General features: G+C 41.9%; 1 protein-coding gene across 1 annotated transcript; it reads left to right on the top strand.

The window, feature by feature from the left end:
- Nucleotide 1: 1 nt before the first annotated feature.
- On the top strand, nucleotides 2-5,848 carry LOC121683243 (skin secretory protein xP2-like). The gene is made up of 6 exons (XM_042062788.1): nucleotides 2-68; nucleotides 744-841; nucleotides 1,153-1,549; nucleotides 1,886-2,580; nucleotides 3,182-3,488; nucleotides 4,773-5,848. The coding sequence occupies exons 2-5, from the start codon at nucleotides 745-747 to the stop codon at nucleotides 3,370-3,372; spliced, it is 1,380 nt and encodes a 459-aa protein (XP_041918722.1). The 5' UTR covers nucleotides 2-68; nucleotide 744; the 3' UTR covers nucleotides 3,373-3,488; nucleotides 4,773-5,848.
- Nucleotides 5,849-12,898: the final 7,050 nt, after the last annotated feature.

Below are 12,898 nucleotides of genomic sequence, written 5' to 3'. Positions count from 1 at the left end.
TCTGGAGAAGAAAAGAGTGACGTTTCTGTTGGCTGTTGCAAGTTTTGTCCTGGCCACCATTTGGAGAGGTAAGAATCATATTCTATATTAGATGGTCAACTACACGACGTTGTGAAGAGTTGAATAAAGAAATTATTTTTGTGAAATATTTAACTGAGGAGTGGTCCTTTGGAAGGTGGTAATGTTAATGGCGTCTGTTCAACAATTAAAACTTAGCTTGTGACCATGCACTCATTTGGCGGCCCTTGACTGTAAAATGTTTGAGTATCAAATCAAATGAGTAAGAATGGAAATTTCGATTTTTTTATTTTTATTTTTTTTACTACTGCGGTCATGTAAAGCATTATAAAATAAAGTCAATCATATTTTACTCTGTAGGCTAGCAGACCTATGTGAGTAAAGCCTCGTCTCAACCAAGCAGTTAACTGCTAGTAGCAGCTACACTTCGGTTTGCAATTATAATAAGAACTTTTGAAGCGTGCTACTTTAGCCGCCTTTTAGTGTTAGCTAATGCTACTTTAGCAACATTTAGTGTTAGCCCCGGTTATCTTGTTAACTGTAGGCCTAAATTGGGTATGTCTAGCTGGCTGACCTTACTTGTTGGAAAAGGTAGAGTGTGAAAGTTGTCATGAAGGTAAATTCAGATGTAATCAGTAGCTTTCCCCCAAAGATATGAAGTCAATTTTGTTAACATAGTGTCTATTTATTGTATACTTGTCCCAAATGTATTTTTTCATTAGCAGGATGTACAAAACGAAAATACCTGCAAAAAAGAGAGTACGGGTTCCCACCCAGAAAATGAAGGAACTGCAGAACTCCCCGCCCACCAATGAGCAACCTGGTAAGTATTGAGGTAATACTGTGAAATAGCATGATTTCTGTTAGCGTAACGGTAATGTTAATCATAATATTATGTTTCAAATGAGGTAGCGGAGTACAGATAATTGCTGCAAAATGTAACGAAGTAAAAGTCAAAAGTATGCACTATAGATTCTACTTAAGTAAAGTACAAATACGTGGAAAATTTATTTAAGTACAGTAACAAAGTATTTGTACTTCGTTACATTCCACCACTGAAAAATAGCATCCTAAATTGTTGTGCCTAAATGGAGTTTGCTAAACATTCTCTCTCTCTCTCTCTCTCTCTCTCAGGGTGTTTTGCATTCGTCAGATGGGAGGATGGTTATACTGGCAAAGTCTTTACAGGATCTGACATTTTGGCAAGAGATGAGGCTCCTGTGCAGCTGCAAGATCTTAGATCAGGAGATCCTGTTTTAGCAAAGTGGTCAGATGGTAAATTTTATAGGGCCATTGTTGAATATATTTCAAGGGAAGACCAGGCTAATCCGCCAAAAGGCCGCACAACTCCACAGGGCTTTTTAAGTTTGTTAAAAGGCGATGAGCCATCAGACTCAACGTCAGGGTCTGATACCATTATAGTGGATAGGAGCCAACTGTCTGAGCATGGCGAGGAAATCCCAGCGTTGAATCCATCATCTGACGGGGGACATGCAACAGGCTGCAACACCGCTGGCCCACCACCTTATGGGTAGGCTAGTCATAAGTATTACATAATCGCCTGTGCCCACAAGTTAAAAACTTTTAATCATTATCCATTCAACCCCCCAAAAAACACCATTAGGATAACTTTGTTATCTAATCTGTGATCATATAATTTCAGTAAATAGTATGTGAATGACATATATACTTTACTTGAAACATCTGTGTCCACTTAGATTTAGGGATTAAAAGTTTTTAACTGATATGCCTATGCTGGTCATTTCAGTTAGTTCTTTGCAGTTACTTATATCTATTTTAGGCAATTTGTGTTTACAAAAATGTAATTTATGGTTCAATGTATATTTTCTTTTTTTTTTAATGATAGCTCTACAAAAGGGGGCACCATTGTTCCATCACCCTACGGAGGCAATACCGTCAGCCCATCACCGTATGACCTCAACAACTCTGGTACATCACTCTATGGAAGCAATGCACCCAGCCCATCACCGTATGGCCTCAACACCTCTGGTCCACCTCCCTACGGAAGCAATACACCTAACCAATCACTGTATGGCCTCAACACCTCTGGTTCACCTCTCTACGGAAGCAATACACCCAACCCATCACCGTATGGCCTCAACACCTCTGGTCCACCTCCCTACGGAAGCAATGCACCCAACCCATCACCGTATGGCCTCAACACCTCTGGTCCACCTCCTTATGGAAGCAATACACCCAACCCATCACTGTATGGCCTCAACACCTCTGGTCCACCTCCCTACGGAAGCAATACACCCAACCCATCACCGTATGGCCTCAACACCTCTGGTCCACCTCCCTACGGAAGCAATGCACCCAGCCCATCACCGTCTGACCTCAACACCTCTGGTCCTTCACCCGACAGAGGCCATGCAGCTCACCTGGCACCAAACAGGAGAGATGCATGCAACTCATCTGACGAGGGCAACATCCCTGGACAGCAGGAAGAAAATGCATGGACACCATGTGATGGATGCAAGGGGGAGGTTGAAAAAATCCTTCATGAAAAAAGAAGAATCAATGAAGTTATCTCAAGAATAGGCAAGTAATGCAAGTTCTTCTAATGAATTCATGATGTAATTGTTTTATTAGTGATTGGGCCTTGAACACATAAACATACTGTTTTAACTATCCTTAAAAAAAGGCAGAAAAGACTATGGTATAAGATAAAAACGGTTCTAAGCTGGTTCACAAGTTCTGAGAATTTTTATGGGCCGGTTCTAAAGGGTTAAGTGTAAGTCAGTGTAATGCTGAACTCAGTGTTTCCTCTATGTTGATTTGGTAGTGGCGGCCCCCCACGGTTTAATTTTCTTCCCCCACGGTATCAGAAATGGGGCAGACGCACAATAGACGCAGTTGCCTTTCAAAATTCATTGTGCAGACCTGCCTCATTGTGTGAATAGAGGTGAATACATATAATTGTTTGTGTTGCAGCGAAGTGTCAGTTACTGTATACATCTAATGAAATATCTGTCTGTCTGTCTCATGTGATGTATCTATCTATCTAATTCTTGTAGTTTCTATTTGCCCTGAAAAAGGCCTGTCATATAGGCATGGTTTTATGTTCTAAAATGAACTTTCCTGCCATTAAAGCTGTTTAACTTTGTTTTATCGTATTGTTTGTACTGTTTCTCCCTTTCAGATCCAGGCCAGGTCAGAGAGCTTCAGACACTACTGGAGCTCATTGGAGAGAGGCATCATGACGGCGCAACATCTACATTAGGCCAGCAGGAGCTCTTTCCTGGGAGCGGCGTATTAATATCCTCGTTCCGCCTTGCTGCCTTGCATCAAGCATCCAAACCAAACAGCATGCGTCTTTCATGCACTTTTTGACCATTTCTTCACTTTGGAGGAATGTAAAAATGCAGTCCCCTTTGGCCGACCCGGCAACAACCCCTCAGGAAGAGGAAAACGGGTCCTTGACCGCAAAAAGGTTGACGGAATCCTAAGTAAGTTTTCCCAAAATGAAGCTCTGTGTTTTCAGGCCAGGATGTAAGGGATAATAAACTCCACGCTGTGCGTACATAGGAAATTATTGCACGTTCGAAGTGATTATAAGGTCCCAATGCCGCAGGCAGATGGATCTTTACGCTTTGATAAGTGCAATAATTTCCGATATACGCACGGCGTGAAGTTTATTATCCCGCTTATACCACTGCTTAGTACTGTTGCTACGTCTTTACTAAGTTGTTTTGCTAACAATGTACACATTTTGATAGCTATCACAGTCTCATTTGCAGAACTACTTCTTTCCTCCACACTTTGCCTCAATCAAAACTTACCAGCACAAACTGCCGTTACTAGTTCTAAATGGATGGTTGCTATGATCAAAAGCGGTTCCTTAGTTCCACCTGTCATTGTCAAGTGCTGCATCCAAAGATTCTATCCAGTCTTGGCTTTTGTAAAATCACTGTTTCTCGTACTGCCAAACGCATCCAGACTCCATCCAAAAACCATCGCGGTCACAAGTTAGTGTTGCTGTGATGCAGATGTCGGTCAGGCCACTAAACTGTAATCCTGTGTTCATCATACAGTTCACAACGATTTGGGCGAATGGATATGCAAATGTGATACGGACAAAAAAAGTGGAACTACTTCATAGCCGTGCAGTTATAGAAAATTAATGCACATTCCAAATAGCGCATCAGAATAGGAAATTTGATCAAGCAGTGATATAAAAAAACATGTTTGTGCCATTTATATGTGAAAATGGCTCTCTGCACCCTCTACAGTTTGAAACATACCATAACCTTTTGGCCCAAATGCAGATGTTGAACCGCACTTTTGGGGCTCTTCAATGTCATATGGCCAAGCAATGGCTGGAAATTCTAGGAATGTCCCCGGATAGTGATAGAAAAATATTTGTATTTGCAAATTACATTTCCGTAAGGATTGTTTTTCAAATGACAAGTTTGAGGGTGGATTCTGCAGCACTCTTCGTCTCTCCCTTTCTCCCTCCAAGTTCGTCAGCCCCTTTCATCTCTGCCCCTCTTCAGCCTCCCCCTTCCAAAAACATCCCCACACATTTTGAAAGCCTTTTTCAGAAATGTGAGGTGGGTGAAGTAGTTTATGGTTGTCCCAAAAAAACAATCAGCTGATTTCCAATTCTATGAACTGAAATGGACATCCACCTGGTGTTCTATACTTTGAACCTGAAGTGGAGTTGTGTATGGTGTGTGGTAAGTCTTTTTGTCAATTTACTCATGCCAATTTGTAATGCTCTTGTCTTACAGCTTATGTCCTGAGATGTGGCACTCTGCCTGGTTGGGATGAAATCGAGGAGGCCAAGCTCAAGAAAGCCTTTGTCAACAAATGTAGGGCCAGAGCAAATTCTAAGGCGTAGGCCACTGCTGTAGTCTACAGTATGTGGAGTGTGTTCTTTCTCACCATTGTTAAGTTTAGGTTTTGTAGTACGGAGTGTGTTCTTTTTCATGGACCAGAGGTGTTAAGACCGTACCAAGTTGAGGTTTTGTAGTACAGGTGCTGGTCATATAATTAGAATATTGGGGAAAAGTTATTTTAATTTCAGTGATTTAAACTCGTAAATGTGAGACTTGTACATTATATAGATTCATTAGACAGGAAGTGAAATATTTCTAGCCATCATTCATGTTAATTTGGATGATTATGGCTTATAGCTAACAAAAACCCCAAATTCAGTCAGAAATTTTCTGACACTTGATTTGGGGATTTCTTTAGATATAAGCCATAATCATCAAAATTATCATGAATAATGGCTAGAAATATATCACTTACTGTCTAATGAATCTATAATTTTCCAGTTTCAAGTTTTACATTGAATAACTGGAATTTAAAAAAAAACTTTTCCACAATATTCTAATTACATGACCAGCACCAGTATGTGTGTTACTGGTACTGTGTTTCCTTTTCACATGGTTTCATGTGTTTGAGCCAAACCCAAGTGTGATTATTCCACATACCTCAGCAGAGCTGGTCAGTTTTCATTGTTTATCATCTGGAAGTGGTAATTTTGTCTATATGCCGGATTGCTTTATACAATGCACCAGTTCACATGGTATTTGTTCCAATTGTGTAAATGTATCTGTTTTACTGAACAGAATAGTTCACCAGAAATTAAGTCACCATCTACTCCCCCCCCTCCCCCTTTCTGAGTAGAAGTCTTAGGTTTTGAGGATAAAAAAAAAAAAAAAAAACAGTAAGGGGGTGAGTAAATGATGACTGACACTTTTGGTTTTGTATTTATTTATTTATTTATATATATCAAATACGTATGGTGTACTGATAGAATTGTACTGTAATACCCAAATAAAAGTGTTAAACTTTTCAATATTGAGTGGTGGTGGGGTTTATTTTAGTATTTTTTCTAAAGATAATTATTTTTTTGTATTTTATTCTCAATTTGTTCTCGTATTTCTCAAGTATGGCTCAGATATCATTCTCAAATATAGCTTCAGGAAGACATGTAAAAGAAACAATCAGTACATGGAAGACACACTTAAGACAATGGTAAGATCTTGTTTAGGGCTCATACTTCTCAGATTTGTTTCATAAAAGTCTCAGATTCATCTCATGTTATTCTCTTTAATTGTCCTTCAAAATAACCAAGACGTATTGAGATCAGGGGCATACAATTATGAGATCTCTGTTTATCCCACTTCTCAAGTATTGCTGAACTGATTTTCTCAACTATCTCTTAGTGATGTCTTGTCTCTTTTAAGCTTACCTCTTGCTCCTAAGGGACCCTTAGGAGAAGTAATCCAGAAACAAATGATCACAGAATGATATGAATATGAGAAGCTCAAACTGATCTCAGGAGATGAGATTGAACAGCAGATGAGCAACACATTTTTCCTATGGGAAGTGTGTTAATGGAAGTGTTTAGGAAAATGCTCATGGTCTAGGTATAGAAATGGCTATTTCCTAATCCCATTTTACCCATCAATCCAATCAGGGTTCAGTGATTATCTATAACTTTGTTTTCTACACAAATGTAAGATATGATCCATGTTTGTACCAATAAGACAATATTAATATTACTGGAAGAACTTTGGGGAAACATTTTGGGAAATTAGCTGATTTGCTATCTCCCACAGAGTTGAAGATTATACATACCATACATTGTCATCTCTGTGCATGTAGTAATTTAGCACGACACACCCACAGGTAACAGCATAGGTCACTGACCTAGCCCATCTTCCGGAAATCCAACATTGTCCTATTTACATGTCGTGATTAGTATAATTACAATTTGTACAAATTGCAATGTAATGACACACCACAACTTTCTAAGCATACCTGGAACTACGTTCTCTTTCAGGGGCCGTATTCACAAAGAATTTTAAGGCTAAAAGTAGTTTTTCACTAAAAGTAATTCACGAAGCATTTTAGACCTAAAAGTAGCACCTAAGTCTGTGACAGCTTAAAAGAAGTCGAGAGGACTCCTAACTCACTAAGACCTATTCACAAACCGCTTTTTGTGGCATTTCACGTCGCGATGTTTTGAAATGCGTATGCGGCTACAGGAGCTTCCAATCGCGAGGGAACAATTTTGCATTGTAGGTATAAAAGGGATGCAATAACGTCACCAACAACAACCAAAACTGCTCAGTCAACATTTAAATTAAATGTAACGTTTCATTGTGAATCAAATTCAAATGTTCTCCTCTTTGCAAACGTAGGCATATGGTGACAGATTCATTTAATAATGTTGCAAAGATAGGCTACTGCATCAATCCGTAGGCCTATGTTTCATTAGGCTACTAGGCTATTTGTTTTGCCTTACTCTTTATTCATTTAGGCTAGGCCTTTTTTTTTTCAGTTATTCATCATCTTCCGTCCTTCGCACTACTTGTGTAGTGCACACATTCTCAGACCTGTCACCTGTCACTCATCATCGTAAGGGAGGTGTTTTGAATCATTCCCGCGTTACAATCATCAACCAATCAAGGTGGTCACTTCAGTCAAGCTTGTGCATGAGTAATGACGTCTTCCATAGCAACGAAGACTCACTCTTAGTTTAGGAGTTGTCATTTTTCCTTACTAAGAGTAGGTCTGAAAGGCTTTGTGAATAACTTTTAAGAGAACACTCCTAGCTAAAATCTTTTAGTGCGATTTAGGCGTACTCCTAATGGTAAGATAAAAGGCTTTGTGAATACGGCCCCAGATGAAGCAGTGCTACTTGGGATTTGCAGAACTAACAAGTGCTGTGCGCATTTCACTCCACACAAGTAGCAGTGTTTTACCTGAACGGCAACATAATTCCTACAATGCATGTAAATGGGAAAATGTTGGAACTCTGTTGTCACTTTTTTTTTTAGCTATAGGCTACTTGGACAGTAAATAAGTTAATTTCCACAAATGTTGCGGTGTTCTTTTTCCAGAAGTGATCGTGCATCTGTATAGCCTACTTACCCAATGCAATTCATTGGAACCGGGCAGTGTATCAGAGCCACAGAGAGAGCATTGGTCATGCATTGGCTCTGAAAAAGAGTAAGGTATAGACAATAACAATTGTCACCTTTGCTGAACACAGGCCCTCACAGATTACACCTTGCCCAATAAAAGTAGTAAAGGGTAGGTTACAAACTTATGGAAATAGTTATGCAGGCTATGCAGGTTATGGGCTTACCCCGGAGCCTCTCCAGCGTTGGCCTCTTTGGGAAGAATGCACTTCAACTGCCACTGAAGTCAATCCTGTTGGGCTACAGACAGGAGAAGGCGAGGCTTGTCCTAGAGGTGAGGGACTCGTCAGACCCATCTGTGCAGAACACCAAAGCCCCAGTCCGAACAGGTCGCAAGTGGAGGGCAGAACTAGCAGTCGACCAGACTATCAGCAGGCTGAAACACCAAGAGATTGTTGGCAGGACACAGTCAGGGAGAGCTGGCCTGGGGTGGGGGACTGCTCCAAAGATGTGGTCCAAAGCCACAAGGAAGGAGAGGAAAGAGTTGGTGATCTCCGAGGTGGTCAGGACAGAGGAGGAGAACTATCAGATCAATGCCCTTAGCCAGTGCCAACACGGACGCTGGACGACCTGGGAGGGAGTAATAAGCAGGACTGTAGGCTCGGCTGACGTGAAGTTTCCTCATAAGGTCCACCTACGACACTCTCCCAAGCCCCAGCAACCTCTGTCTGTGGTATGGCTCAGAGGAGAGCTGCCAACTCTGCAATGCCCCAAATCCAAGCCTGCAGCACATCCTGTCAAGCTGCAAAACAGCACTGACCCAGGGTCGGTACAGGTGGCGCCATGACCGAGTCCTGCGGACGCTGGCGGAGATCCTGGAGGTACAGCCAGGGAGCGCCAATCACAGCCATCATGCCGGCCGATCCATTTTGTCAGAGAGGGAGGAGGGGCCCCTAACATCACGCAGCCACAGAGATCAGCCCTGTCAGGCAGTTCTGAGTGGAACCTGAGAGTGGACCTCGATCGGCAGCTCAGGTTTCCCACAGAGATCACCACAACCAACCTTCGACCAGACATTATTCTCTGGTCTGCCACAGCCCGGGCAGTAATCTTGGTAGAGCTCACTGTCCCGTGGGAGGGAGGAAAAAAGACCGGTACCATGACCTCACAGCCGAATGCAGAGAGGAACCACGACCTCACAGCCGAATGCAGAGAGGAACCACGACCTCACAGCCGAATGCAGAGAGGAACCACGACCTCACAGCCGAATGCAGAGAGGAACCACGACCTCACAGCCGAATGCAGAGAGGCTGGGTGGTCAGCTGTCAGCTATCCGGTGGAAGTTGGCTGTAGGGGGTTTGTGGGAGCATCCACCCAGCGCTTCCTGAAGAACATGGGAGTCACAGGCCCCAAACTCAGAAAGGCCCTGAAAGACCTGGCTGAGGAGGCTGAGCAGGGAAGCTTCTGGCTTTGGTTAAGAAGGAAGGACCAGGCATGGGGAAAGCAAGGGTCCTAGGGTTAGCTGTAGGGTGCGGTAGGGAGACGTCCCTGCCGTTGCTCCACCACCGTGAGATGTTCCGGGATTAATGGAGCGAAACATCAATGAAGGGTGGCTCCCGGCTGATGACCCATTATCAGTATGTAAAGGTTGGCCTAGTTAGTTAGAATTAGTTACAGGGATGCAAACTGTGAATAAAATGATTTTAATAAAATTATTCCACCTTTGAGCCTATCAGTAACAAAGTTCGATCTACCTATAGACGGACAACATTTTAATGTAACCTACGCCTTGTATCTAATGTTATGTGGGAATTGTAAGAACATAAGTGAAAACAATTCCTTACTTTAACCACGCAAGTGCATGTGTCGTTTATTAAAACGGTAGGAAAATTTCAATCAAAGACCGCGCTGTCCATCAACAAAAACAGCATGGTGTTAAAATGTCATTTAAAGTCTCGGACATATTAAAGGGACAGCGATCACACAATGCATACAGTAGGCCCAATTGACAATTGAGTGAACGTGAAATGCTTTGACTAGCCTGCAAAATACTACATTTAGATAACAACTGTGTGTAGAACCACGCTAATGTAGTTAATGGTGAATTAATTACATAGCGTTCACATATAAAGCATTGAATAGGCTGATGAAATCTTGATCAGTTAGTTTAAGAGTTCTCATAAAAGGAACAGAAGGCCTACAGAATATTCCAAATGCACTACACCGTGTTCCAAATTATTATGCAAATTGGATTTTGAATAAACATTTATTTTTTTGTTTTTTAATTAAAGTCATGGATGGTATTGTGTCTCAGGGCTCTTTGGATCATTGGAATCAATCTCAGACACCTGTGATAATTAGTTTGCCAGGTGAGCCCAATCAAAGGAAAACTACTTAAGAAGAATGTTCCACATTATTAAGCATGCCACAGGTTTCAAGCAATATGGGAAAGAAAAAGGATCTCTCTGCTGCTGAAAAGCATGAAATTGTGCACTCCCTTGGACAAGGTATGAAAACATTGGATATTTCACGAAAACGGGTGCGTGATCGGACTGTGAAGAAATTTGTCGCTGATTCAGAGCACAGGCGGGTATGTTGAGTTTCTGACTGACCACTTTCTTCCGTGGTACAAAAAGAAGAACCGTGCCTTCCGTAGCAATATCATCTTTATGCATGACAATGCACCATCTCATGCTGCAAAAATACTTCTGGGTCATTGGCTGCTATGGTCATAAAGGAGAGAAACTCATGGTGTGGCCCCCTATCTTCCCCTGTCCTCAACCCTATTGAGAACCTTTGGAACATCATCAAGCAAAAGATCTAGGAGTGTGGGAGGCAGTTCGCATCCAAGCAGCAGCTCTGGGAGGCTATTCTGACATTACTGCAAAGACATTAAAGCAGAAACTCTCCAAGAACTCACAAGTTCAATTGATGCAAGAATTGTGAAGGTGACATCAATAAAAGGGTCCTATGTTAACATGTAACTTGGCCTGTTAAGATGTTTTTGATTGAAATAACTTTGATTTAATTTATATGACCTAATGCTGCAAATGTAACAAATGACCATTTTTAGTTCTTTACAACCTATAAAATGTTTTGAAACTCTGTGCATAATAATTTGGAACAGTGCATTTTGAGAAAATTACTGTTATCATTCGGAGGTTTGTTCAACGGTTGACTTGACAATTATACTGACTGTCATTTCCATCAACTATTTAGGAAAATCTGAGAAAAATGTAATTTGCATAATAATTTGGAACGCAGTGTAGTTTCCTTTCACAGTGACCAGTCACTTCCACTGCAACATAAAAGTTGAAACCATGTTATATTAGAAAGCATCTAGCTTGTGACATGAAGTTTTAGGAGGTAAAAGGGAACAAACTGTGTAACCTAACCTTCCACAGTCGATGTATTTGACTTATAATTCAAATATTCATGTCAATAGCAGACCCCAGTATCGCATCGAATCGCTATCAATGTGATTGGCTAGGTTGGACAAAGTAGTGAGTCTGGAAACCAAGCTAGCTATTTACCTACCCTGTGAGCCATTGGTGGGGTTGAAGGGACAGGAGGTTCGCCTGACGGACCACGCACGTAGCCGCCTTGTCTGCAGACTTCATAACTGCTACAACAAGCTCCCCATGTGTTTCACTCCAGAGTTGTTGTATCTTCAACAGAAATAAATATTTGTTAGTGATTATGCATTTTTAAAAACAGACGGTTGCATTTGTTATGAAAGGTGTTTGTTACAGTAACCTATGTACCTTCTTGTCCTTGCAGTTGGTGTCAGCAGAGCAAGAAGAACTGCAGTCATCTTCGTCAGGCACAGGAGGTTGCACGGGACTTTCTGGTGTTTCTTGGCTCTCGGTTTTTCTAGCTGGACAGGGGATGTGGTTGGGCGCATGATAAAACCCTGACTTGTTTCTGTTGGGTTTTTTTTTTTTTTTCTCACAAAGCCCACAGAATGTAGATCTAGGTTATACCGCATACAGTGTTCGATATACCTCCCCCCTCAGTGAGTGGTGAAGTTCCTGTACGAAGGTTGCTGCTCTGAGGTAATGCGTCCCCTGTAGGATCTCGTGTTTTACCAGGTTGAACCACAATTCAACGGGGCAGTTAGATTGCCTTGTACAATTTGATAGAAGTAGCAGACCCCTCCAAAGGGGGGATATGCCCAGATAATTGTGGAAGAGGTTATTGATGAATCCTGGGCAGTAGTATAGGTTTTGCGCGTTGCCTTCACTGCGGTCCAATTGGGAAAACTCTACGTAAATCTCCCTAAAAAGGTTGAAAATAGGGATCTTCCTATGATGAAGGTGGCACTTTGGTCCTCGTTTTTGCCATTTGGGCTCCTCTCAGGGTTATCAGGTCGTTGGCTTTGTGGTGATTTTTGCCTAGAAATGAAGCCAGTAAGACTGGCTTGGTCCATGGTGTTTGTCCTTAATGATGTAAAGACTATGGCCTGGCTAACGTCAGACCTCATCTCATTGAGATAGGGTCTGGGAACTACAAGTTAATTTTCTCGTATTTGAAACGTGGTTTACGAATGCCCAGAGCCGTTTATTGGGCGCTACAAATGTCTATCAAATGCGTCTATACGTAGCTCATAACCTCGTCGGTGTCTCGTCATCGTCTTGCTGTCCCCCCTCCGTTCTGGAATCCAGGCTCCTGCCTAGCAGCGTGAATAAAATTGTGTGCAAGGCAGCATGGGAAAACCCAGGCTATAAAGACTATGCACATATGAGAGAAAATGGCCTTGGCTGCCTGCAGAGTTTTTGCAGTTCTGGAGAAGTGCAAAAACAAAAAGTTGCGAAGTCAAGTAAGCCCTTATCGTTGGTACACTTGCTAAAGCCATTGCGGACAGCCTTCAGAATGTGCACCGCACACAGATGGAGACGGGTGAAGGGTTGTTCATTTGAAGAGTCGCCACACAGCAGCATAGCCCTCTCCAAGTACATTGTTGAATGCCAGCAGAA

This window comes from Alosa sapidissima, chromosome 15, assembly GCF_018492685.1.
Source record: "Alosa sapidissima isolate fAloSap1 chromosome 15, fAloSap1.pri, whole genome shotgun sequence".
Taxonomy (NCBI): Eukaryota; Metazoa; Chordata; class Actinopteri; order Clupeiformes; family Clupeidae; genus Alosa; species Alosa sapidissima.
Note: the sequence above shows the minus strand (reverse complement) of the source record. Positions and strands in the feature narration are given on the sequence as shown.